Source organism: Nematolebias whitei, chromosome 5 (genome assembly GCF_014905685.2).
Source record: "Nematolebias whitei isolate Nwh7 chromosome 5, NemWhi1, whole genome shotgun sequence".
NCBI lineage: Eukaryota > Metazoa > Chordata > Actinopteri > Cyprinodontiformes > Rivulidae > Nematolebias > Nematolebias whitei.
This window is the reverse complement of record NC_056502.1, coordinates 15,045,027-15,072,447: the sequence shown is the minus strand read 5'-3', so window position 1 is coordinate 15,072,447 and position 27,421 is coordinate 15,045,027. Positions and strand designations below refer to the sequence as shown.

The 27,421-nt window shown below is 39.7% G+C and overlaps 1 protein-coding gene and 2 non-coding genes across 3 annotated transcripts; all 3 read left to right on the top strand.

Annotated features, from left to right (window-relative positions):
- Positions 1–1,054: 1,054 nt before the first annotated feature.
- On the top strand, positions 1,055–26,213 carry ncapd2 (non-SMC condensin I complex, subunit D2). Its single transcript, XM_037676187.1, has 32 exons — positions 1,055–1,115; positions 1,466–1,593; positions 1,672–1,747; positions 1,820–1,878; positions 5,642–5,817; positions 6,272–6,414; positions 6,748–6,875; positions 6,984–7,107; positions 7,254–7,401; positions 9,467–9,664; positions 9,753–9,887; positions 9,980–10,067; positions 10,781–10,988; positions 11,124–11,242; positions 12,030–12,230; positions 12,345–12,519; positions 12,754–12,838; positions 13,044–13,180; positions 14,733–14,865; positions 15,485–15,560; positions 15,677–15,892; positions 15,999–16,159; positions 18,064–18,172; positions 18,278–18,401; positions 19,820–19,975; positions 23,306–23,483; positions 23,572–23,666; positions 23,803–23,883; positions 24,443–24,626; positions 24,730–24,880; positions 25,012–25,113; positions 26,062–26,213. Exons 2-32 carry the CDS (start codon positions 1,476–1,478, stop codon positions 26,142–26,144), a joined length of 4,167 nt encoding a protein of 1,388 aa, XP_037532115.1. The 5' UTR covers positions 1,055–1,115; positions 1,466–1,475; the 3' UTR covers positions 26,145–26,213.
- Positions 5,891–6,187, top strand: LOC119410454. The gene has a single exon (XR_005186840.1). It is a non-coding gene; the product is annotated as a small nucleolar RNA U85 (small nucleolar RNA).
- LOC119410455 lies at positions 9,051–9,351 on the top strand. The gene has a single exon (XR_005186841.1). It is a non-coding gene; the product is annotated as a small nucleolar RNA U85 (small nucleolar RNA).
- Positions 26,214–27,421: the final 1,208 nt, after the last annotated feature.

The following is a 27,421-nucleotide window of genomic DNA, read 5'->3' as shown; positions in this document are numbered from 1 at the left end:
TACTTTACATTGTCCACCTGAATAATAAACACTACATCTGCCCCCGTTGATTTAATAGTTTTTAGATTTCATAATACTGTATTCACACATACAACAGACAAATTGTAAGTATTGTCACTGAAACATGCCTTGGGTTATTTTTATGCCTTTTTGTATTGTTAATTTTCTCATGTTTAGCCTTGAAACAATATCTTTTTTTAAGTATGACAACAGGGCAATTATAAAGAAAAATTCTGTATCACAACAGCATTATTCACCTGTGGTAGTGAGTTCAAGCATTTGTTTAAAATTTGAGTGATACACATGAAAATTTAAATCTTTGTGAAACATTCTCATTTCTGTAGCTGAAAATTGGTACCTGGGTGTAGAAATGATTGTGCTGTCAATCATTTCAATACAGCTACTACCTCAAAAAATTGTTTGGTTTTTGTTGTCCATTGTAAAACGCATAGTAAATCTGCCGTGAATGGTGCAGACATTTTTCTGTAGTATTTATGGTTGTTCAGCAGGTGGCAGTAGTGAAACAAACCAAAAAAAAAGCCGTGTTGCCAGGTATGCAATAATTTTTTTTCATTCATTTAACCTTTATTTAGACAGGTAAATCCCATTGAGCCTCGAAGACTCATTTACAAGAGAGACCAATGTCGACAAATAAGCGCTATCTCCATGGTTTTCTCTGCTAAAGTGAATGCACCAAGGTCACATTGCTCCGCCAGTATGGTACAGCTACTTCCGGTGTCTGAGGAAGTTGCGCACATAATCATTTCTACAGTAGAGCCACCATAAGTAAAGTATACGATAGTTTGTTTTTGTTTTTTTGTTGGTGCTTTATAATTCGCTTTGGCAAGAGGGAAAAGCAGAAAGAAGAAGGATATTGTTAGTTTGGGAAGACCACACGATGATTTTAAAGTGAAAAAGACAGTACGCTGTTTCGTCATTGCATGTTTGGCAACCCTGAAATGTAACCACGCGTAGTCATGCGTCACCTTGGCGCGATGTCCGAACAAAATTTGAAAACCTGCTTTGCAGACCGTTTGGAGAGACGGTTAGGAACACGGTACCTTTTTAGTTGACAAAGATTTCACCCGTGCATATCGGGGCTGCAGCTTTTACAGGTAAGTGTGTTTAAACAATGTGAAAACCGACGTTTCTGTTATTCTGTTATTTCCGGTGAACAACGGAGTGAAACGGCTGACAAGTTAGCTATAGTTTTGTTAGCTTTGCTAGTTAGCATGCTAGCTACTAGCATTAGCGGCTCGAGTCACGTCTTACGCTGGTTTATAAAGACTTCAGTTTTTTACACTTCAGTTTCGAATTATATTGACTAAAGTGAGGATGTACATTAGTTTTTTTGTTACTCTGTTAATATATATAAAGCCAGACATTATGGGACCATTGTTATAGTATGTGCATATTTTAAGCTAAATGTCTTGCTAGTTTTAGGAGTAAACTTGTTTTTTATTAGTTGCGCAGAAATGTCGTGGGACTTCTTTGTCCCCTTGTCCGTGGGGGACCTTGTAAAGACTGGGGGGATCAACCAGTACGTGGTTCAAGATGTGGTTTCCCCAAAACAGCTGCCGTCTCAGCTCAGTAGTAAGTATTGCGACCGTACATGGGGAGCATCCTGTGCGATTTTTATTTTGTTTTTTTACTGAATACTCTCTTCCATAGGATTCAAGGCTGCACTGAGAAGCCAGGGACCTCTGTGTATATTGGAACATTTCGACACAGGCTACAGCGTGTTGCAGTAAGTTTTCTCAATGAAGAACTTGTTTTTGTTGGTGACAATAATTGTAAAACGCTGGTGTTCTTATTTTAGGAACTTCAATTCGTTGGAGTTGAGGGTTAAAGAGGACACCCTTGAATTACTTGTACAAGGTTAGACTTGTTTTGTACAGTAATATACAAAAAATATATATATTTTTTTAATATACTTTGCTTCCTCTCCAGCTGTTGGACTGTTTTCTAATCTTTTAAAGTGGTTTTGTTCTAGATTTGACTAGACTTTTTGAAGGTCTTTTAAAGTGTTTTATTTTATTTTATTGGTGTTGAGCTGCTTTTCACTCCGCTTTCTGACCAAGCACCTGACCTTGATAGTATATTGTTCAGTGTGGGCCTAAAATAATGGGAGACGTGAACAAAGGGAAGACTAAATTGGAGGTGTAAAGGCTAAAAGCAGATGAAAAGCTTCTAAAGAAAACAAAACCTGAAAGGATCTGAGAGATGCACGGCAGTGCAGTTGGTAGAGCTGCCGCCTCTCAGCGAGAAGGTTGCCGGATTGAATCCTGGCTTGGGGCCTTTCTGGGTGGAGTTTGTATGTTCTCTCAGTAGTTTTCGTCTGGTACTCCAGTTTCTTCCCACAGACCAAAAACATGCATGTCAATAAACATGTCCGTTTTCACCAATTCAGAATAAAAGGACGAGATGGCCCCTGGTTTACACCTGAGTTAGATGACCTGCAATGGAGAGATCAGCTTTGAGCAACAGCTAGACATTCTAATTCAGACACTGATTGGTTGCATTTTCGACAGCTGCGGAATCAATGTACAGCTTCCATCAAAGCAACAAAACGTAAATACCTCTTATCTCAGACCTCCAAAGATCTAAATGACCCTAAAAGATTCTGGAAAACCATCAAATCACTTTTCAGCCGCTCTCATTCATCTGATCTGCCATTACAACGTCTTGTTAACTCTGCTCCTGTGTCAAATAAGCACTATATCCTAAATTGTTTCAACAGATATTTTGTTGCTTCCAATTTCTTGTTTGTCAGTTACTAATGGAAAACCAGCAACTTCTCTTTTAAACCAAACATCTACAAATCAAATATTTCCTACAAGTCAATCTTCAGTAAATCACACCTTTTCATTTTCACTGTTTTCTGTTAGTAAAGTTAAAACAAATTGTTAAAAGGTCTAGACTCTAAAAACTGCATGCCCTGATGACCTTCCACCTTATTTCTTAAGTCTAGCCACACACCTTATTGCAGAACCGGTGTCTCACACCTTTAATCTGTCCATAAGCCAAAACACCATTCCAAATGCTTGGAAAACAGCTTTTGAACTACCTTTGCTGAAGGGAGGTGACCCCACTATACTGTACAGCTATCGACCAATCTCTAAACTCTGTATTCTTGCTGAGGTTTTAGAAAAATTGATAAAGCCAAGAAGTATTTGAATTCTTTTAACATCTTACCTCCCCATCAATCTAGTTTCAGGAAACAACACAGTACAATGACTGCTTCGCAGAAGATCTTTATTGATGCTGATAAAGCATTAGATGCTAAGGATTATTGTTTTGCACTTTTCTTAGACCTGTCTAAAGCTTTTGACACTGGACCATGACATCTTGTGTCATAAGCTCTCAGAAATTAGTTTCTCAGATCACACTATTGGTTGGTTCTCTAACTAGCTCTCAGATCGGAGGCAGTATGTTCAACATAATGGCACTTCTTTCAGCTATCTAACCGTTAATAACGGTGTAACACACCATTCAGTCTTAGGACACACCCTCTACACAATTTACATAAGTAATGTAGGTCAGATCATCCCTGATGTATCCTTACATTTCTATGCTGACGACACAGTTGTTTACTGTCAAGCTAGAACAGTTGCTAAGGTTTTCCAGCTTTTACAGTCTGATTTTGACATCCAGTCAGATTTGTTCCATCTCAAACTGGTGCTAAATGCTGATAAAACCGAAGGGATGTCGTTTTCAAACAGGAAGTCAGTGCCAGCAGTCCTTCCTTCTATTTTATCTTCGAATGTTGTTCTTATTGAGTTTGTCAGTTCCTATGAATACTTGGGTATTTTGGTCGATGCACATCTCTCTCTTAAGCCTCACGTCGAAAACTTGTTAAAGAAATTGAAAGTAAAACTGGGTTTCTTTTTTAGAAATAGATCTTGTCTAAGTGTAAGATAAAATGTTAAAGAATCCAAATACTAGGAAGTTCCTTGTAGCTGCTACTTTCCTTCCCTTCATTGACTATGGTGACATTATTTGCATGAATGCTTCTGCAAGCACCCTGCAGATGTTGGATGCTGTCTATCACAGTGTGCCAAGATTCACAACAGGCTGTAACTACCGTACCCATCACTGCGCCAACAGGGTGCAGTGATGGGTACGGTCGGCCACCATCATTATTTTCACACAGACAGTCTCACTGGTATATTTTCATTTTTAAATCACTCCTTGGTCTGCTGCCTTCATACATCTACATGTCACTTGGGTCAGTGCAGCTACAGCATGTGCTCTCAAGACATAATTACCTGCAGTGCCTCAGTGCAGACCGAACTTGGCAAAAGGGCCTTCCCTTACTCCGCTCCTGTAACCTAGAACACCTTGCAAAAAGATCTGAAGTTGTCGACTTTGACCACTCTAAGGGATTTTAAACATCTGTTAAGTTCATGGCAAAAACCAACACAGACATGTTCCTGTTTTTTGTATTTGACGTAGTTTTATAATGTAGCTGCTTTCATATAATTTCTTCTATTTACTTTTCATTTGCTTTTAATATGATTGCTTATTTTTGTCTGTACCTCATCTGTGTTCTTTGTTTAAAACGGGTCTCTTGTAAATGAGTCATCGAGGCTCAATGAGACTTTTTTTCGGCTGCTCCCTTCTTCAGGGGTCACCACAGCGAACTAGTCACACAAAGACTTGGACATTTTTTTACGCCAGATGCCCTTCCTGACACAACTACAGACCGCCGAGCTACCACAGCCCTCTGTATGGAGCCATCTAGGTTGCCTGGGGGGCAGATGGTGGGGGTTAAGGGCCTTGCTCAAGGGCCCAGAGTGAAACAAATGAGGGTGGAGGTGGCAGATGCGGGTGCTTCACCTATCTTGCCCACATTTTTGACGTTTTCTGTATCAGGATTTGAACCAGCGATCTTCTGATCACAGGCCCACCTTCTCTAACTTCTGCGCCACCACTACCCTCGAGGCTCAATGAGACTAATCTGTGTAAATAAAGGTTAACTGCTTACTCTAAATTGTCTATAGGTGTGAATGAGAGTGTGAATGGTTATTTGTACCACGTTGCTCTGTGATAGACTGGAGACCTGTCGAGGGTGTCCCCCGCCTCTTGCACAGTGACTGCTGGACATGGGCGCCGGTGACCCGAGAAGAAAGAATCGAGTAAAGCTAATTGATGGATGTTTGCCATATTGTTTTCTTTGGTATTTTACATAAAGAAATGGGAAGAAATCATGTATTTGTGTCGTGTAATCAAGTGTCATCCAATTTAAAGTATTTTTTTAACAAGTTGTTTTTGTGCAGATACAATAGTGGTTCTTCTCTTGAGTTCTAGAGTATTTTTATGTTTGAATGATTCATAGGTCAGAGTTAGGTGGCTCAACCAACGGACATTTCTCTATAAATGGTCAGGTGTACTGGACTGAAAATGAGTAGAACCAAAGCAGCTTAACACTTTCAGAAAGCCTGAAAAAAAAAGGTGCTCAAGACTAAAAGAAAAAAAAAAGATTTCAAGAAAGTGACTGGTTGGTAGCAGACATATATATTTATTTAAAAATGAAAGGATGAGACTACACATTACTGCATTTATATATTTGTTTGAATTGACAGTCTTGATTATGCCGAGGTGGTCGTCTGCTACAATAACTGTATTTGAATTCTTCCAGTGGTTAACGGACTGGCTGTTTCCCTGCCAACACTCCTCAGCTCCACTTCCCTTTCAGCTGCAGAACGTAAAGAAAACCTTAATGCGGTCAAAATGAGCGTCTTCCTGCTTTGCAAACTCACTGAAAGCCTCGAAAGCCTCTCTTGTAGGCAGAATATTGTCACAGCACCTGGAAAGGTACAGTTATCAGTAGCTCAGCTAAAATGTTTTTAATGTTTGCTATATGTTCATTATTTATACATCTAAACACATCCACTGATGAAATTATGGCAAGCTTCATGATCCAGCCAAACCAAGAGACTACGGTTCTTAGTCTGCTGTCAGGTGGGTAATCTTGGTAGTGTGGTGGAGTTTTATTACACTGCTGTAAGGGCTCACCTATAGTGAAACTGTCACCTCCTACAGCCTTTGCCCTTCTAAAAGAAATTGGATGGGATAAATAGGAGATGTCAAACAGTAAGTGTATATGTGTCAGCTGACAAAAGGCTGTAGTCTCTGTCTACTTGGTTTGGTAGGTATGAATAACGTCTTTGGTAATCTGAGGATATCTTTTGAATATGTATGAATTTATGTATTTAATCAGATTTTGGACTTCACGAGTACAATACATTAATTATCATATGTGTTTCAGGGTGGTAAAAAAGGTAAATCAGGGGAAGGACTGCTACAGTGGGATTCTGAGAGAGAGACGGTCCTGCAGGCCCTCATTCAGCTCCTTCAGCTGGATATCCGTTCCCTCTGGAGTCTCTCTCTGGTAGAAGAGGAGTTTATCAGGTACTCTGCTGTCAGAGGAGCTCTTTGTTGGGAAAAAAATGTCTGGATTAATAAGTCTTGTAATTTTTTTAGTGTTTTTCATGAACACTGTCTTTGCAAATGTATCAAATTTAGTTGATACTGAACCTCGGTTAAACTGCTACATATGCTGTTTGCATTGTGGACATTTTTGTGGAGCCCATGTGAAAATCTCTGTTCGTCATTGTTTAGCAAATAGTCAAGCTGTGTGTGGAATTCTGATGAATACAACAGCGCTTGGTATTTAAAGTTGACTTCAAGTTGCTTTCATTTGTACTTGAATGTTTAAAACTGCCTGCGCTTGTTTCCTCTTAGCTGTGTGACCTGTTGCTGCTACAAGCTTTTAGAGAACCCAACGATCAGCCATGTCAAGAGCAAACCATCAAGAGATTGTATAATTCACCTCCTTGGGGTTCTGATCAAGAAGTACAATCACCTCTTGGGTTAGTATTTAAATTAAGGTGCTTTATGAAGGTGTTTTTATTACATAAGCATCTATGGCCTTTAGTGTACTTATGCAATTTTAAAGTATGCTCTCTAAACTCTGACAGGTGCTAGTGTGAAAGTGATTCAATTGCTACAACACTTCGAACAGTTATCATCCGTATTTGCACAAGCTGCATCTGTGTGGAGCACAGAGTATGGTGTCAGATCCATTATTGGAGAAGTCATAAGGTTGGTGCATAATTTATATTTTAAGAAGCAAATCTACAATTGGCTTTAGATGATGTGTTTTTCATCGTAGATGTCTTTATTAAAAGTATCCCCCCTTCCCCCCCCCCCCCCCCCCACACACACACACACTTACACTTTTTCTTCAGAGAAATCGGTCAGAAGTCAAGTGAAGAACTTGCCAGAGAGGGGTCAGGTGTGAAAGCCTTTGCCTTGTTCCTCTCAGAACTTGGTACTCTGGTGCCTGAATTAATAATCCCCAACATCAGTGTCCTCATTTCACACCTGGAAGGAGAGGTATGTATTCTGAATTCTTTATTCAATTCAATTTCAATTCAGTTTGTTTTTATAGCACCAAGTCACAGCAGAAGTCATCTCGGGGCACTGAACAGAAACATTGATATGCATATACAGTAAAGTCAGTCAATCACATTATTTATTTATCTGGAGCCAACAGATTGCTTTGAGTTTTCACTTCCATCACAGTCTCCCATCCTAAGCTAGTGCAGAGACAACAGTGGAAAGGGAAAAACTCCCTCATGAGGAAGAAACCTCCAGCAGAACCAGGCTCAGGACAAGCAGCCATCTGCATCGACCGGCTGGGTTTGAGAGGAACAGGAAGGAGAAAACAAACAAAATAACAGGTCCAGGACAGAGGCAATCAGGTTATTCTCCGAGGAAAGACAAAAAGAAAGAAATCACGTTAAGAAAGAATAATTACAAATACAAACTATTCATTTGATGAATGAGGCCAGTAGTCTAAGGCTATAGCAGCGTAGGATGGGTCAAAACCAAGCTGATTAACTAGGATTTATCAAAAATAAAGTCTTAGGCCCAGTCTTAAAACTGAACCATGTGTCAGCCTCACGGACAGAAACTGGAAGTTGGTTCCACAAGAGAGGAGCCTGATAACTGAAAGACCGTCCTCCCATTCTGCTCTTGGAAACTCTAGGAACCGCAAGTAAACCTGCAGTCTGAGAGTCAAGTGTTCTGTTTGGAAAATATGGAACAACAATGTCTGTAATATAACATGGAGCTAGGTTGTTGAGAGCTTTGTGGGTTAAAAGTAAGATTTTGATTCTATTCTGAATTTAAGAGGGAGCCAATGGAAAGAAGCTAAAACTGGAGAGATATGATTTATTTTAATTCCCATTAAGACTGGCAGCAGCATTTTGGATTAACTGAAGACTTTTTAAAGAAGTATTTGGACACCCAGTTAATAAACCATTGCAATAGTCCAGTCTAGACATGACAAATGCATGAACCAGTTTTTCTGCATCATTTTTAGATGTTTCTAATTTTAGCGATATTACGCAGGTGGAAGAAGGTGGTTCTAGTAATGTTTTTAATGTGGGGGATACAAGACATGTCCTGATCAAAAATAACATCAAGATTTTTAACATTAGAGCTGGAGGACAGATTAATGCCATCCAAGGAGGACGAAAGACTGAAAAATTTATTCCTAAGATGCTTGGGTCCAAAAACCAAGACCTCAGTCTTGTCCGAGTTTAAAAGCGGAAAATTTAGGGTCATCCACGTTTTTATGTCTTTAAGACATGTTTGTAGTATAAGTAGCTGTTTGGATTCATTGGGTTTCAGGGACAAATATAACTGTATCATCAGCATAACAATGAAAATTTATCACACACTATTTTAATAACTTTACCTAATGGGAACATATGTAGAGTAAAGAGTATTCGTCCAAGCACCGAACCCTGAGGAACTCCGTGATTCACATATGTGATATAAAAGGATTATGGTTATGCAATGTAATCTTAAAGATCTTGTGTACACAAACAGGATAAAATGAGCAATTTGTGGCGTCAGTAAGGGAACTTAAAGAGACACTTCAAATACTTGTATTTTTTGCTTTTGTTGGCTTTTTAAAATGACTTTCCATGCACAGTCTGGGAGAGTTCGTTTGTCTTTGGTGTTTACTTTGTTTTGCCCAGTGATGAGACCAAGGCGAATACGAGCTCACTGAAGGAGAGTTGGGTTCTTGTTGCTTTGACTGGCAGGTAATCTTGGCAGTGCAGAGGAGGATTTCTGCTCTGCTGTAAGGGCCTGCCGACAGTGAATTGGCTCAACCTGAATTATTCCTCTACAGTTATAGAGGTGTAATTGCTTGGGTTGATGCTGACAGTGTGTGTGTCTGTTTGTGTGCATGTGTGTAAAAAGCAAGAAGTTCACCCAGCTCTCGTTACTGTTCAGTGAACCATGAGTGTCCTCTTTGGTAATCTGAGGGCAGAGTTCTTTTATATTTTACTGTTTTACCCTTTTTTATTTCCTTAGAAATCAAATTACAGTTTTACATAAGAAAGTCAAGATTGTATATAAAATGTTGCTAAACTTTGTTTTCCAGAGCCACACAATGCGTGTAGCAATCTGTGAGGTGCTGGGAGACATCCTCGTGCGCGTCCTGTGCGGCGATGGGTTAGATGAGTCTGGCAAAGCTGACCGCGACCGCTTCTTTGACATCTTGCAGGAACATCTGCACGACACGCACTCTCACGTCAGAGCACGTGTGCTGCAGGTCTACACACGTATCGTCAATAGCAAAGTGTGTTTTTTTTTTGTTTTTTTTGTATGATGCTTAGTGTATTTTTTAAATTGCATTGGTAATTAATAAATACAATTTCTGCTTTCAGGCGTTGCCCTTGTGTAGGTACAGTGAAGTGATGGAGCTCGGTGTCGGACGACTGATGGACAAATCTATCAACGCGGTGAAAAGTGCCATCCAGCTGCTGGCAGCCTTCATCGCACACAATCCATACAGCTGCAAGGTAAGTCAAAGAAACGCAGTTTCACCTGTGAGTAGTAGACATTTCTAAATATGTTTAATTGTCAACATTTTTGTTCTCGTGTTGTTTTGTAGCTGAGCAGCGCAGATCTGAAGAAACCTTTAGAGAAAGAGACTGCTAAGCTCAAAGAAATGAAAGAGAACCTGAAAGGGGAAGCACCTGGTAATGAAGTAATTTTATTCATTGCAACTTTGTTTTGGCTTGTCATGAGGCCAAGGCCGAATGTAGCTCATTAAATCAAGCGGGGGGAGGGGTCTTGTTGCTTTGACTGGCAGGTAATCTTGGCAGTGCAGAGGAGGGCTTTTGCTCTGCTCTAGGGGTCTGCTGATGGTGACTTGGCTTGACTGAAATGATTAATTTAAAGTCACCCTGGTGTAATAGTAAGGAAAGAGCTGTCAGTGTCTGTGTGGGGGGTGGGGGGCTCCTGAGCAATGGGCTTTTTAATAATCCGAGATCCAATTCCAACACTTAAAGTCTGCATCCCAGATGTCACCTAAAAATGTCCCTTAAGATACATGTGAAAATTTGAACCACCTTTTTATTTTCATTTTTCCTGGAAGCTAATTTTGTGTTTGTAAATGCATTTTTTAAAACCTAACCATAAGATGTGAAATATTTAATTAATGCAAAAAAAGAAATCAATAGTTAATATTTTCACCAGATGCACTTTTCTTTTAGGATTACAGAAAATCTTTAATCTGAAATCACCTTTAAAACTATTAGCGGACAAAGAGGCACACATCTGTTCTGCTGCTATTTTAAAATGTTGGTGCATTGTTTGACATTTTCTTTGTAGGTTTGCACGAGTGGCTGTCACCGAATTACAATAAATGTATATATGAATATATATTTTTCTCCCCTTTTTTTTTCTGCAGTCGCGGTGATCAGAGCATCTGAGCTGTGGGCTGCCATGGAGCCTGAGCTCCTTGTTACAGTCAGGACAGCTGTGGAGCCCACAAGTGAAACAGAGAAAGAGCAGCATGAGGAAGAGGAAGACAGGGATGTGGAGGAAGACAAGCCTGCAGAAGACGACAGAGAAACTGCAGTGATGATAGCACAGCTCCTGCGCATCAACAAATACAGGTAATGCTAATCACAAGGGAAGTTAAAAGTCAAACCTTGACATATATATATATATCTTTTTTAATAATTATCTTCTACACTCATATATATATATATATATATATATATATATATATTCATTCTTCATTTTTGCAGGAATGCTGTCAAACTTTGTGTAAGAGCTCATAGTTGCTTCCCAGAATCCAAGATGTTTGCCTCCTTGTCCACACTCACCCCCGAGAATCTGATGGAAACGCTGGCTTTTATTTTTAAAGGTAAAAGTCGTGTTCACTTGCACACTTCTATCAGGAGATGATTGTCAAAATACTGTTTTTAAAGAGAACAAAATTAAAGAGGCCTATGTTATTTATATATTTTTTTCAAATTTTATTTTAAGAAACGTTTTTAGTTTCACATTTCTATAAATCTGTCTTTCTTAAGTAACAGTTGTTAACCCTTCTTGGGCCAACTTTTTGTATTTTTTATATAAATAACTGCATGACTGTATGTGTGAGAATGCAACTAACGCTTTCCAATCCCCATCAGGAGTTGTTGATCCATAAAATAAACAAAAAACAACTGTAGTTGAATTGAAATGTCACACATACATGTTTGTAATACTGAGCTGGCTGTTTTTATTTAATCTAATTTCAACTGTGTACATCAGTTTTAACATCTGAGAGAATCTAGAGATGCAAACCTAATTCATGGAGATCCCATCAGCAACTCAAAATATCCTGTAGTTAACGTTTACCAGCACCTGCAGATGGTCATAATGTTATGGATAATCCATTTATATCATTAGTTTTATTGGATATCATCTTATCGAGGGTTTTATCAATCAAAATGTTAGCAGTTTATTTTTTTTAAAGAAAAATATTAACATAAAAAAAACTACTAGTCTACTTTTTAACAAAGATGCAAGCCTCTAAATTATTTTTGAGTAAAATGCCACTAAACACTGAGCAGCAATTGAAAATGGCATGCATGCAGGGTTTATCTTAACGTGCCAGCTGACATATTTTAATTCTGTTAATAACTAATCCATGGTATTTCCCGCAGGCTCTGGTGAAGAAGCCTCTGAACTCAGCCAAAATTTGCCACCTACCCCAGAGAAAACAGGAGAAAAAGAGGGGGAGGATGGAGAGCTTAAAAAGCAGGAAATGTTGGTGCAGTACTTGAAAGACACAGAAACTTTTGCCTTACAAGTGGAGAGGGCGATTTCTACCATTAACACCATGCTCTACTGGAAAACAGCCTCAGGTAGATGCCACACCCACTAATGTCTGTTTATTACATTTAAAGGAATGCCTTCTTTTTTTTAACAGTACTTGGATAGTTTGTTGTTCTTCACCACAAGTTCTTTTTTTAATTTAGTGGTCCAAGAGGCCGTGCAGTTCTGTGTGACTGTGTGCGAGTTCGGTGTTGCTAACTCCATCAGTGGAGTGAGGAAGATGCTGCCTCTGGTCTGGTCAACTGATACTGCCATTAAAGATGCTGTGGTTCAGGCCTACAGACGTCTTTACTTGAATCCACAAGGAGACGCAATCAGGTCCATTAAACTGCTTCACATGTAGAGACTAAAAACGGAACGATTCATGTTCTTAGAGCTTTGGTATAAAATACACTGTTTATTATGAATTTGCTTTTGTTGTCTTTTGGGGTTGTTGAATGGTTGTAACTGCTAGCATTATGGTTCGGTCATTTATATCTTTCTTAAATCAAGTCAATCCTTTGAGGAAAAATCAAAGTTTGTGACTTTTATTTTATATTTTTTTATTATTAGGATGAAAGCCCAGACTCTTGTTGATAGTCTCTCTGAGCTGATGGTTGATGCATCTCTGGGCACCATCCAGTGTCTTGAGGAAATTGTGAGTAATTATTGCCCTCTTATGACTCATTTAATGTTTTGGATGCTCTACTATAGAAGCACATTTTTTGCATAATGCTGGAAAACATGTCTAAATTACAACATAATGTGCACCTAAAAGGATTTTGCATGGATGTATTTTTAATGTCAACTTTTTGTGCCAGAACATATAGGAAGGCTGTAATTGTGCAAATATATCTCTGTAGGTGCAGGAGTTCTTTGCCAGCGGCAGCAATCTCCAATCCACAGTCATTCAGGTCTTGTGGGAGAGATTTACTGGTAAACGGGAAGCTTCCGTCTTAAACAAGAGAGCTGCGGTGTTACTGCTGGGCATGGCAGCACGGTAAACCACTAAACCCTTTCAGCACCTTCCAATGCAAAACCCTTTTTATGGAGATTTACTTGAAGATGCAACTTATTTGCTTTTGCTGATAAAATATATGGGGGCCGAAAGTGACTTGACTACATTTACAGTGAACATTTAGAGTAGACTGTCCAAAGAGTAAACACGTTTGATGCATTTCTTCTCAGAAAAGGCAGTGTAGAAGTTAGCTTTTGTTGTGAATCATTGTTGAAACATTAAATCTAAAAAGTGTTTTTCCTGAGGCCAGCAGGATTGCAACGTTATGTCTGAAAACCTAAATTAAGTGTCCTTACTTAAATAGTTTTAATTATATGCTAATAAAAATATCAGATTTGGATTGTTGTACAGTAGTCCTTCGCTACTTCGCGGTTCGTTTTTTGCGGACTCGCTCTATCGCGGTTTTTCAAAGTAAGATTGGATGATTGATGGATGAGCCGCATGATCGGCAATTCGGCATGGATGTTTTATTTAAAATAAATTTTATATACGATTTGGCACCCGTGTGCAGCCCACAGCTGCAGGAGAAGCTTCCTCCTACTGCTGATCAGCTGATCTCCACTTTGCAGTGGAGAAGTGGGCGTGGCCTAGAGCGCTGGCAGAGTGCAGCAGGAGGCAGAGAGCTGAAATGATGACATTCTGTGCTCTTAGTGTTTAGAATTCAGAAACATTGTTTAGAATATTGCAAGAGTGTGGGAAGGGTTTAAAACACTTTTTTATATATATATATATATATAAATAATAAGCTACTACTTGTACTACTATTCTTTGTGGGGCTTCTGGGTATGAATCCCCTGAGATAAATGAGGGACTATTGTAATATAAAAATGTTTACATTTCAACTGCTATCTAGCACTGACATAAATTGTATTTATTTGGACACGAGTTTTACTTATTCCTCCTGTATAAACATTAACGGGGTATAATTGTTACTCAGTGGTAGAGAATAATGTTGAGGCTCTGAGATTAATAGTTCTGCATGGAAAAAGTAGAACCAGCGCCATTCCTGCCTTTATGATGACCTTTCTTTTACGTTAGTCCTGTCTCGGCTACTTGACATCCAGCAAATCCTCATTAGCCAAAATACAAGCCCTGGTTCTGCTCCCCTTTATTTTAACTGAAGTCACGACCGTATGCCTGGGCATCTTGCCAGAGCCTTTTTTCAATTTATTTTTAATATCTTTGTAAATGTAAAAATGTGGTTTTCTCCCTCTATCTGCCTCAAAGACTGGTGTTTCTTTGGGGAAGCGTGAGCAAGTGAGACAGTAAAGAGTATCTGCCATCCACCCACACTGCTGCTTCTTCATCCAACATCTACAGGATTCATAACCTATTAAACCTTTTGTGCTGTTTTCTAACCCAGCCTCCTACATGCATTATCTGGGCAGCAACCTCACGCTGACGAGGCCAGCACAGAGTAGTTGGGGTGATGGAGGGCAGGGTTATTGCCTGACTTTGTATAAAGACGTGGTAATGTGGGATTTAAAAATGTACACTTTAGGTTATGTCTATTTTCTGTATGCATTCGTAACAGGGCAGAGAGAGAAGTGGTGCTCGGTAACTTGGACACACTTTGCTCAGTGGCTCTGGGTGAAAAAGTGACTGAAGATTTCCTTCTAGCACGAGACACAGTTCTCACCATCTGCAGCATCACTGATCATGTCAGGGTAAGAGGATGTAAACCAGAATGTACCTCTAAATGTTTCACCATTACTGCCCTGTAACTGATGTTATTGTTCATGGGGTCAGTAGGTCAATGTGGCTAACCATTATTTAAAATAAAATATATATATATATATATATTTTGTTGTTTAAGTGACCTTTTAGTTATTAAATTGTATAATAAATGCCATCTATTTGTTTTAATTTAATTCTTCTGTTTGTTTGTTTTTACCATTTGTTTGTTGTTGGTTTATTAAAAAAGATCTCTTGGTATGTGAATGAGGTGAAATAAACCTGCAGTGATTAAAATAATGTCCAGTTGCAGGCCTTGATGACCTCTAATGTAGAAAATAGTTTGAAATGGTACATTCTGTATCATGTAATGATTTGTGTTGAATGCACTTCGACATAGTGACTCCACAACTGTAGAATATTTAGATTATAATTCAATCTTGGAACTGTCCTAACTAATCGTAAGTTAATAAATGTCTTCATAGTAAAAATGTTTTTCCTTTTGACTAATTCAGTATTTTTATTTATGATTTCTGGTGAAAGATAAGTGTATGGAAAATCAAATATATGAGGGTTTAACAGTGTTCTCATGAAATTTGTTGTTTCCACCAGCAATCCAAAGGAGCTCCGTTCAGATTGCCCCAGGACCACCAGCTCTTCACCTGCCTGACTCAGGCTGTTGCTGAAGGTAAACAGACGGAAATGTGCCTTTTCATTTTTGTATTTTCAGTTTTTCTGTTGTAATTCCACCACTTGCAGCCTCTTCCTCTCATGGTGTCTGTCTTTTTACTGTACTTGCCCCAGGTGTGGTGATGGAAGACCCTTACTGGCAGTGTTTTATGGAACAGGCTGTCCGTCTCATCTACTTCCTGGCTGAATCCCCAGACCAGCTGTGCTCCCGGCTGCTCCAGCGAAGCGCTCGCCTCTTACTAGATCAGATTGTAGAAGGTGGCGAAGTCAATAAGGACGTCAGCCAAACGCAGGATGGATCTCAGGAGACCAATGAACAAAGTGAACAAGGTTGGTCCCGTTGCCTCTGGTGGCCAACGTTGACACATTTCACGGCGCTGTAAACTGTCCCTGGTGTTAATTACATGTGGTTGTGTGTTTTTGTTCTCCCCTGCAGTGAACTGTGTGTGTCTGGCCCAGCTGCTGGCTTTGTGTGGAAGCGTGGCTTTTTGGCAGGTGTCTCACCTTGAGCGCAGTGTGAGCACCGAGCTGCGGAGGAGGAGAGGAGTGACGGCGGAGAAGGAGGAGAAGGAAAAAGGACCTGCCAGTAAATCTAAGGTATAATTGGCTGCTGAACAGGTGTACTAGACTAAATACAGTACAACATTCCTGTGGTATGGACAAGAATTGGCTAAAGCTAATACTTTTCAAGGTTCTTTATTGTCATTCACATCACATGTGGTATATGAGGTGGAACGAAATTGTGTACTCAAGGTCCCAGTTCCACTGAAAAATAGCAAAAATATAAAGTATAAAAAGAAACTATAAGCAAGAATCTAAGACGTATGCCTAACACTAATGTAAAATAATATGGTGTATTAAACAGCAGCCTGAACACGAGTCTGTAGTGAGCAGATGAGTACGAACACAGCAGCTTAATGTAGAAACTGCATTTTCTTACATGTGAAATGATTAATAAGGTTGTTTTTCTCCCAGTAAACAATGAGATTATGTTGGATTAAAACTCATGTAAATATTCTTTTAGTGCAGCTGTATTGTTTGAGTCAAATGTTTTTGTAGAGTTTGCTGGTAAAACATGATGGTTTCACATACTTGGGTGTGTTTTCATCGTGCTGTGGCTCTTATTCAAATAAGTGTCGTTGTTTTCAGGAGTTCATTATTTTGAAGAACTTGCATCCTAGTTCATTTCATGTTGTGGTGTTACTGAAGCCTGATTAGATGTGAACATAAATCTCTAATTTTCAACCTGAACAAGTTTGTACACCTATAGTATATGTCACTGTCATTTAAAGGTATTTATTATTACTTAAAGATTAAACGGGAATCCCTAACGACCTGAAGCTGTAGACAATCAGGTGTCTCAGCAGGATGGTTTGATGATGAGATTAATTGTAGTGGAGTTTAATGAGTAATGGCTCATAATTGTTCATCCCATCAGGAGAAAGGAAGATAAATGTTCCCTCAATTACTGCCGGAGGTTGTTCTTCGCTCATTTATTTTGATTTATTTATTTATCTTTTTTAATTTTGTCTCTTGGAAACTTGAGATACTCAGAGTGATGGAAAAAAAAAATCTAGATTGAACTCAAGCATCTCTGTCGAACCAGTTCTTTTGTTTATTTCCAGTAAAACAAAGAGATTTGGTTTCTGTGTTTAACCCGTGAGCAAATCGTGAACAAATTATGAGCAATTAAGCACATGCTGAATACAATGAGAGCAGTAGACGCCCACAGGAAATCAGTTGGCGAGTTGAGTGTCGTGAGACAGCTGAGGGTTTACTCTTCCAGCCCACATCTTTGGGTAGTTTTTTCTTTTTTTTCTTTCCTGACTGGGAAAGAAATCTGCAACCTTATGGTCACAAACTGGTTATCTGGGCTGTCGGCCATAACTGCCCCTCAAACAATTTTCAATCTATAGCGAGACCACTTGGATTCATTAGAAACTTAGAGCATCAAGCTTTGTAGATACCTTTGGGTTTTATTAGTCTTTTATTTTATTTTTTATTAACAGATAGGAAAGGTGAAAAATGGTCAACATGACAAATGTTTTGGGGCTCTAGTTAGAGTCAAAGTACTGAGTTTTAATACGTGGCGTGATCGATCGACTTCATTCATTCAACCTTTATGTATACAGCTTAATCCCATTGAGTCTCCGGAACTCATTTACAAGAGAGACCGATTTTAACAAAGAGCGACAACAAACTGATTTTAACAAAGGTTTTAACAAAACTGCTAACAGTGGACAACAATAGACAATCATAAAAGAAAGCATACAAATTGAGAATACAAGTGCAAACAAAATGGTATTAAAAAAATGTAACAAAAAAACAGCTAGGTTGTAAGGCGATGTAGAAAACTAAAACCAAGAATACGTCTCATTGGTTTTTGCCAGGAACTTGGCAGATGTTTGGAGCCAGAAGGAATTCTTTTTATGCAGCCAGTTTAACAAGTATAGCCTTTTTTATTGTTTTGTTTGTTTGTTTGTTTGTTTGTTTCCCAGCAGGTGTCCAATGAAAGTGCTATGGAAGAAGAGCTTGGGTTGATCGGTGCCTCTGCCGAAGACACAGAAGCTGAACTCATCAGAAAAATCTGTGAAACAGAATTACTAGCTGGTAAATAAGAACTCAACATTTGTTTGTCCTTTGCCGCTTTAAGTTATAAATGATCATAATCCAATCATATGGTAAATCAAAAACATTATATCTCAATCTGCTCAGAGGAGAACCTGCTGAGTTCTTTCCTTCCAATGCTGGTGAAGGTCTGCAGCTCCCCAGGACGTTATTCCCACCCTCAGCTCACCACTGCTGCATGTCTGGCTCTCTCTCAATACATGATGATAAGGTAAACTCATGCTTTAGCAAAATGTGCTGCTGAAAGGCTGAATCACAAACATCAAAACTAAAGTCCAATAACAAACAAAAATACTAATTATTTTATTGGGGTTTATTTTAAAACTAGTTTATCAGTGACTTTTATTTTATTTAAAAAAATGTATGCGTGAAAAGGTCAGCTGTCTAAATAGTTCATCTTATTTAAAGGGGAAATCTGTAGAGTATATAAGAGCAGTCAATATCTTACCTACAGCAGACAACAGTCAACTTGGACAGTCATCATCATGAGTAAATTTTTATGAAAGAATCGAGCAAAAGACTGATCTTAACATAACCCATATACAGTTGTCCCTCGTTTATCGTGCAGGTTATGATCCACACACACCTGCAATAAGTGGAAAAAAATGCCAAGTAGGAACGTTATATTTATTTTAGTATTTATATATATTTTAAGACTTTAGAAACCCTTCCCACACTCTTGCAAGTTGCAATGTTCTAAGCTCTTAAATGATAATGTCTCATATTCAGGTAGTCAACTGAACTCATTGCAAAAAATCTTTAACCTACTAAACCACTTCCAGATTAGAGTTGCATTCTGGCCCAAAAAATCCAATCCGACCTGGCCCCAGTCCATAGCCATCATTTCTGAACCCCACGTGACCGGACGAATTAACAGTAATTACAGGTCCGAAACCAGAACCCATCCCTCCCCTCCCCAAACATTTTTAATTAAGCTTCAACTTCTTATATAGTTATTTACAGTTGGCGGGCACCCACGACTGAATAAAGGGGGCGGAAGATCAGAGCTGAGGGGGTGTTTGTCCTTTCATGACCGTCAAAGCATTAAATCCCTCTCTGACATGTCTGCTTTGGGATCTTACCTGTTTGGGTCGTCAGTCGCATGCGTCTGCTGAGTGCAGTGGCTGAATAAACATCCATTTGGGCTATGGATCGCTTTCTGGCAGTATAGTCCATCTGAAGCTTAACTTAACTTTATTTTACCTCTTTCAAGGCCGGTCAGCTCGCGGTGAAATGGCCGCTTGTGGTATGGCAGGCCATGTTATCATAAGTGGATCGTGGCCAAAAGCCCCCGGCCCACCCATCCAGCACATTATCATGGCCTGGCCCGACGGGTTAGAAATGGCAGCTCTGTTCCAGATTACATTCATCTTCCAAGATTTATTTCCCCTGATTTATTTAATTTTGAACATGTTGGACAAATTGTAACACAGTTCTATTAGTTTGAGCTATTGTCTGTTTTTATTTAGCTGTGGGAAATTAAATCATTTGATCTTTCGGAAATAGACCAGTATCTTTACACAACTACAGGATTTTCTTCCATCATGATTGCTTAATCATTTTATATCACAAATAATACACATTTGTGATCATTTATTGTTTTGATTTTCTCCACTTTCCAAATCTCAGCCCGTCAGCGTGTGAAGAAAATATCCGTCTCATGTTTACGGTGCTGGAACGATCTACTCTCCCTGTGGTTAGGGCCAATGCCATCATAGCACTGGGAGATCTGACTGTCCGTTTCCCAAATATCTTGGAGCCCTGGACACAGAATCTGTATGCAAGGTAAAGTAATGTCTCATTCACTTCAAATTTCCTAATATTGTACTGTAGCTGGTTTCAGTTTTAACTCATTGTCATTATCCACTACACACATACACAATAATTTTCATGTTGCACATTACCAAATCATTAAGCTGGTTTCATTAGCCTGCACTTGTTGGTTCAGCTGAGTGGGTGTACTGTAAGTGAAATCTCATTGCAGTAAGCATCTACCACCCGCCACCAATCCTTGTAAACACGAGCCATCTTTATCGGAGTCCCACCACCACGTCTCGGTGTGACGTTCCGCTCGACCGCTGAAGTGTTGCCACTGTCAAAATGCTCCACTGAGCCACATGATGGGAAAAGTTTACTTTCTCATCACGACTTCTTAATGGGGAGGGAAACAAACTTTGAGATGATCTATATGTCAGCAAATTCCGATAATGCACCATGTTTTCTGACCTCTGTCGTTGCCATGGGAACTACCAATATCTTCCAGTGTTCAGAAAGAAAAATATAAACCACTACGCGTGAACTTGGGTGGAGCCTCGGACCACATCAGGAACGGGCACTGAAAGACGACAAACTGCTTAATTACTGGTGTTTTACAGATTGTGACGGGAGCCCATGACTTGTGTCTTGTAATTACAGGGAGGCCGAGCGAGCAGAGGGGAGTAATGTTTGAGCAGAGTGAGATTTTTGCAGAGGTTTAAGCTTGTAGCCACTTTTTTTTTTTTTTGTTGTTGTTTTAAAAGCAGGTTGTTACTCAAGTTCCCTGCAGTTGGTCTGTTTGATGAAGTGCAGTTTTAATTATAATGGAAGATAATGTTCACATTGAGGGGTTCTGGACATGTAAAACATTTTCTTTTATAACGCATCACCACCCTCGTAGTGTTTTCTCCACGATAAGCATTTTTTTATGTGTTCCCTAATTGTCTCCCACACACCAACACCTCCACTGTTCTCCAGGCTGCTGCCCTGGTGTCTCCTGATAAGCGCATTAAGAACTAATTACTCTGCTCATTGCTGTTGTAAGCCTTCACATTGGCATGTGGAAGTAGTATGTACAAGTGTGTCATCCTCTGCCAGGAGTCCTGCTCTCTGGCTTAAATGAGAAATGGCTGAGTTTTTTTTGTTTTGTTTGGTACTTTTGAGTGGAAGGTGAATTTAAATTGGCCTCAGATTTCTTCGCCTCAACTTGTCTTGGACCACTTATTCAGACGAAGCTGTAACTTTTGTGTTTCAGTGAAAGTTTTGACTGATATTATCATTTTTAATTAACAACTGGGACAAAACAAAACTGGATGACGTGTCATGTTTAAATGTTGTTCCTGTTTAGTCATAGCATTAATTATCTGCCTATAGAAATGATCTTATCATTTTCTAGGCAGTTCTTCATTTTCAACCATCTAGTAATGTTAACGATTAAATGATCCAAAGGGAGAAAAAATTGTGCTTCAAATATTTTTAAAACAAATTTTTTCCCAAAGAGAAAAATATGTTAAACGCTAGAAAATGACCTGTCAAATGCAAATATAAGGCAATTCTTTTAGTTAGAGCCCTGCTAATACATAGGCAGTGCCGCTAATTTAGAGCGATATATACCATTTGGGGACCTATCGCTAATTTAGGACTATATATACCAACACAGTTCATGCTCAATCATCCAGGTACCAATCCAATAATTCTCAGGTCATCTGGACAGTTTCTTTTTTTATAGAGACATTTCGCCCTCTTTCTGGAGGCATGGATTTGATTTGCTTAACTTCATGGTTACTAACAGCTACCCTAAATAAACAAGCCCTGCTCCACTCACTATTTACTTAGATTCTTGGGGGTGGACAGAGCTCAAAGATTTCCAGCCATTATATCAATTATCTGCGGTCGCCCTCCACTCCCAGTATCGGTATCTGTGATAGCCAAAATTTCCATATCGGCCAGGCTGCACTTTAAATGCCAGGATTACCAGTAAATCTTCTACAATTCTTAAGACGATCAAATTCTTACATTCAGTAAGAAAAAGATTACAGTACTGTTAAATTCAAGAAAAGCAACAATCTTGTTACCTAGTGTTTGATTTGTTTAAAAAATAAAAAGGGCTCGCATCAGTGTCCAAGATACTGAATCATGACTCTAAATTTTAAACTTATTGTGGTTCTGGACAGATTTGCTGATGTTTGTGCATTTTATACTAGTAGCAACATTAACAAACAAAATATTTTAGTTTGAGTGGGTGACCGATTTGAGTTTTTCTTTGGCATTTGCCAATCTTTAGAAACCTGGGCAGCTGCTGGCCGATATTCAACATCAATACGATTATTTTTATTATGGCCAATATGTTTTTTTTATTTAACAGAATATAACGATAATTATTTAACTTAAACAAATGTAGATCGAACAATCCTTAGAGAAACTTGTGACGTGTTACATTGAGCCAAAGATTAAGTCACAAAGTGGTAAGATGAGATGAAGGCAGCCTTCGTGCATGCATTGGTTTAAAAATGAGCAAAACTGCATTTTGTCAAAATATGAATAAATAGCCCATGAGTACCAATAATTCAAAATGATTTTGAGCAGAAAAACCATTTAAAAAAAATATATAAAATTTTAGCTACATTTCCTGTGCTAGCAAAGCAATTTATTTATTTTTTTTTTTCATCTGGGAAATCCAGATATCTCCATGTGGTTTTAAGTTTCTTCTTTCAAATGATGTGAAGAAAATACACAAACAATAGGATTCAGACCAGTTTTCCAGGGTATTTCTGATTAGCGAGACAAATCAAGCCACATCTCTGAAACCGCTCACATCAGGATGATGGTGGTATCAAAATGTAGCTTGAAAAGTCATGAATCTGATTATGTGCTTTGTTCATTTTGATCTAATTTGACTTGTTACTCAGTTTGGTGGGACGGGTCATGCACACACGCATATGAGAATTCTCGCTTTAAAAAATAGAATTAGGGGCTCTACAGTAAGTTGGTTGTAGCAGCTGCTGCTTCATTAATTTTCCTACCCACTACTCATCCATCCATCCATCCATCCATCCATCCATCCATCCATCCATCTTCCATCGTCTGCTGCCTGATCCAGGGGTCACGGAGCAGCAGCTCAACAGAAAAGCTCAGACGTCTTTCAATGGCCACCTTTCCACTTTTTCTTAAATAATATTGATTAGGTGAACAGTCATGACCAACTACTTCTTTTTTTTTTTTTTTTTTTGTCTGTTTCTCATGTTGCTCTAAAATGCTTATTTTGCATAATGTTTTATCAAACAACTTGAGTGGCAGGAGACCCTTTTTACGGGGGGAAGAACACACAGTCATTTTTCATATTTTTTTTTAATATTCCAGGCTGAGTGATGAGGTTCCTTCAGTGAGGATGACTGCTGTGACAGTTCTTACTCAGTTGGTGCTAAAGGATGTGCTCAAGGTCAAAGGTCACGTCAGCGAGGTTGCTGTGCTGCTAATTGACCCAGAGCCGTACATCTCCAGCCTGGCTCTGAACTTCTTCAATGAGCTGGCCACAAAGGTGCCGACATACACACACATTCTGGAGCTGTGGTGGGAAGTGGACCGTTGGACGGGTTTTTAACTCTGCTCCTTGTGTTACCCATCAGGACAACGCCATCTACAACTTGCTGCCAGACATCATCAGTCGACTGTCCGATCCGGAGAGAGGCATGAGCTCGGAGGACTTCAACACCATCATGAAGTGAGTCACCCAGCAGTTTATTAACTCCTGTCTCACTCTCAACAAGCTACGGTTATGCTAACACACAGCAATGAAGGTTTGGGATGGATGTGACTTCAGGTTTGTTGTGGTTTAGAAGTTGTGTTTGTGTTTTCAGACAACTGTTCTCCTACATCACTAAAGAAAGACAGACTGAGTCTCTAGTTGAGAAACTCTGCCAGCGCTTTAGGACTGCAAAGTGAGTTCATCATTCCTCATTTTTTTATATTACCTGCATATTTTGTTTTGCCTCCTTCCCCCCCCCCCCCCCCCCCCAATAATAATTTCACTGCTCCGTCTGAACCTTTCTTGCAGTGTTTCATTGTGTGAGACGCTGGGGGGCAGATGTGCGGGTAATTAGTGGGCGCTTGAGTTTGACAATTAAATCAAGTTCATAGTTCACTTCACCCATCATGCTCCCCGACATCTTCCTATTCACTGCTTTTGTCATGGAAACTGTCTTCTTGAATGGTTTGGGGAAAGTAAATGCAATGACTGGGCTGGCCGGGCTTCAGCCTCTGACTCATACTTCATCCGTACACAAGCTCAAAGGAAGGACATTTTATATTTTATAATGGCAAAGTGAATTTAGACGTAGAACGTTCCTGGAAAATGAGATTTGGTCCAAATGTCAGGGCACTGCCATGTTTATGAGTAATGAGCTTTTGTGTTTAGGCTCTGGAATTCCTGTGCATTTTGTTGTTGCTAATCAGGTTTATTTTCTAATCCCTCTGAACTCGTCTTTACGCTCTCCTCAGGACGGAGCGACAGTGGTGCGACGTGGCCGTGTCCCTGTCTCTGCTTTCAATGTGCGAGCGTGGTTTTAAGAGGCTGCAGGAATGCTGGGAGTGTTACAGTGACAAGCTGACTGAGCCTGGAGTCTACCAGCCCCTGCTGTCCATCACTGCCAAGCTCCGCCGTGGAGCCAAGCTTCAGTTTAAGGTGTCGCAAACTTCCGTTTAATTTCGGATTTGTTGTTTGTTCTCTGGTTCCTGTAAAAGCAGCAGGTAAATCCGTTTTGTGTTTTTGCGATCACTTGTTTCAGGCTCAGGTGGAGGAGTTTGAAAAGCGTCTAACAGCCGTTCACACCCGGGGCTTGGAGAATGTGGAAAGTCCTGAGATGGATGAGGAGAACCAAAACGGAGGCGTGCCCACCGAGAAGACGGCCGCAAAAACTCCTCTGCCCGCCAGAGGTCGTCTGAAATCAAGAAGAGGTCGGGATTCACTGCCGTCATTTTGATGTTTCCTCTTTTGTTAAGGTGATTTTTGTTTATCGTCAAATAATAATATTCTTCTTACCCCACTGCAGGTCAGACTAAGTCCTCAGTTTCCCGCTATGGTGATGACAGCTTTGTCACTCCTCGGAAATCTCGCAAGGCCAAGAAGCCCATGATCACCTTCAGCAGTGATGAAGAGGAGGATGATGAAGGTAAGTCTAAATTCATTCCTTTAAATATATCCAAAAATACCACTTCTGTATCTATTCAAGTTCAAAATGAAAATATTTTCATTGTTTGATCTTTTTTTAAAAAAAAAATCTGTTATAGTTTTTGCTTTTATTGTCAGATATTTGTGAAGAAAGTTCAAATTAAATGGAGACTTGACAAAGACATCCTGTTCACACTGGATGTCAGAAAATGTTTTGTGCCTTTTTTATTTTTTTATTTTTTTATTTAAACACGCAAAGTAATTAATTGTTCTGGATTGTTTCGTCACCTCATTAAACGAGCCTCTGAGTTTGGTTTAGTAGATGACAAAAGAAGTGTTCTTCAATTATTGTCATTTGTTTGCAACGAGTTCCCAGTTCAGCTCAGATCAATACAGCAAAGTTCAGTCTTTAGACCAGTGCACTGAGCCTCTCCAGACGGGTTTCTGACAAGATTTAAGATCTTTCCACCAGAGTAACTCTCGAAAAGTAAGATGTGCGTTGTAGCAGCACTAATCCAAGACCTGCACCATGGATTGGTTAGAAAAAAAAAATCTAATAAACCAAACTTTGATGGGAACTTTCATCAGATTGCAATCTGTATTCAACATTTGAGCATATTTAGATTATATTCCATCCCATGAAAATCTCGTGGCAGCTTCAGGATTATCATTTGGTCTTTTTTTTTTTTCCTATCTGAAAACAAAAAATAACAATTCTTCTGCAGCCAATTAATTTTTAGTTGTGATCATTACCAGTCAACTCGCATGTCGCTGGTGTTTGGAAGAGTTGTTTCCATGATTCCGTGTGAAATGTGTGACAGAGGGCGCTCAACCATGAAAAACCGTCAACAGACTTTAACCTTGATCTGTACTGGGAGAGATGCATTCTGCCCATCTCCCATCTGATCCAACTACTAACTATCTTTAACGTTTTTCTTGTTTTTATTAGACGCTGTTTTGGCAGAAAGTGAGACGCCTAAAGTGACGACACCAATCGCGCGCTCTTCTCGACGAACTCGTCTCAGAAACTGATTGCTTGTTCTGTCTTCTTTGTCTCTCTTTTTTTTATATATATATTTTTTATCAAAGAAATGCTCGATTTTGTACTTTTTAAATCTTTTATTTCTTTTTTATGCATTTTAACTTTTAGTGCCTACCACCAAACCTTTGTAGCGTCTCAGGATGTATCTAATGACGTCATAAACCGTTGAATAAACCTGCTTCTGGTTTTCGTCTTTATTTCTCCGTTTTGCTTCTTCACACTGAAAGAAACTCTTGACACTAACAAATGTGCGAGGGTTGTGCGTCTGCTGGGTTATCTCGTGTAAGTTTCTACAATCACTGCAGGCAGGTTTTGTTTGGACAGTGCTGTTTAAAGGGTCGCCACAGCTTGCTCAGACAGCGTTACTGCCCTGCTTCAGTTCTCCTTTTCTTTTATATCGGAGTTCAGTCTTTACCAGCGGCGCAACACTCTCTCCGCACGTCTCACAGCTGTGTTTGCGCGTTATTTGTTTTTGTTTGTTCGTTTCCCCTGCCTGATAGATTTGCCGTTGCCTAGCTGGCCGTCTCTGTTCTCCCGTAATCAATCTCTTTTGTAGATGTCCCTCCGCTCTCTGCCTGCAGTTCTTTTTTCCTCCCTCCTACTCTCTGCTGCCTACTTTTTCTCCAGCGTTCCACTGACATCACATGGACTGTAGTTCAACACACACACACATCCCCCCCCCCTCCACACACACACACTCCTCACTAATCTCGCTCTCCCTTTTCTCCTACGCCCTCTCCCACACTGCCTCTCCAAAAAGATGAGAGGGGTGAGTTTTCTGTATGTGCGACTGATGTTATGTAAAGATGCTTGCAGCAGCAGCTAAATGTACATTTATGAAAGTCGAGTTGAAAACAGGACATTTCAGCACATTTACACTTTGCAAGAAGTTTGCAAAGTGGAGAACAGCTGATGGTTTACTCAGAAAAACAATCGGAGGTTGTCGAACTTTAAGGTTGGTGTGTTGGGTCACGCAGCTCCTGGTATTGTTGTAATTTGACGATGGGGGGTATGTGGAGCAGATGGCGCTGACAGACTGTAACTTACCTAACAGAGGGGAGGTCAGTGCATGCTGGGAAAGACCACAGAGAAGGAGGCTAATGTGCTTGATGAGCATAGTTGCCACGTGGGAAAATGTATAATTTGGGTTATGTTGGGACCAGAACGCCTCACTCTTTCTGTCCGGCTACCTGAGAAAAGCATTAATAACTAGGTCCTTGCTGACCTTTGACCTCGGCTGGCGGAGCACATGCTGGCTGAAGTTGGG

Excerpts from the sequence above, each read along its gene's own strand:
- ncapd2 (XM_037676187.1), top strand. The coding sequence starts at position 1,476 with ATGTCGTGGGACTTCTTTGTCCCCTTGTCCGTGGGGGACCTTGTAAAG. Across the intron at positions 12,520-12,753 it reads CCACAAGGAGACGCAATCAG|GATGAAAGCCCAGACTCTTG; the intron begins GTCCATTAAACT and ends TTTTATTATTAG. Across the intron at positions 24,627-24,729 it reads GAGCCAAGCTTCAGTTTAAG|GCTCAGGTGGAGGAGTTTGA; the intron begins GTGTCGCAAACT and ends CACTTGTTTCAG.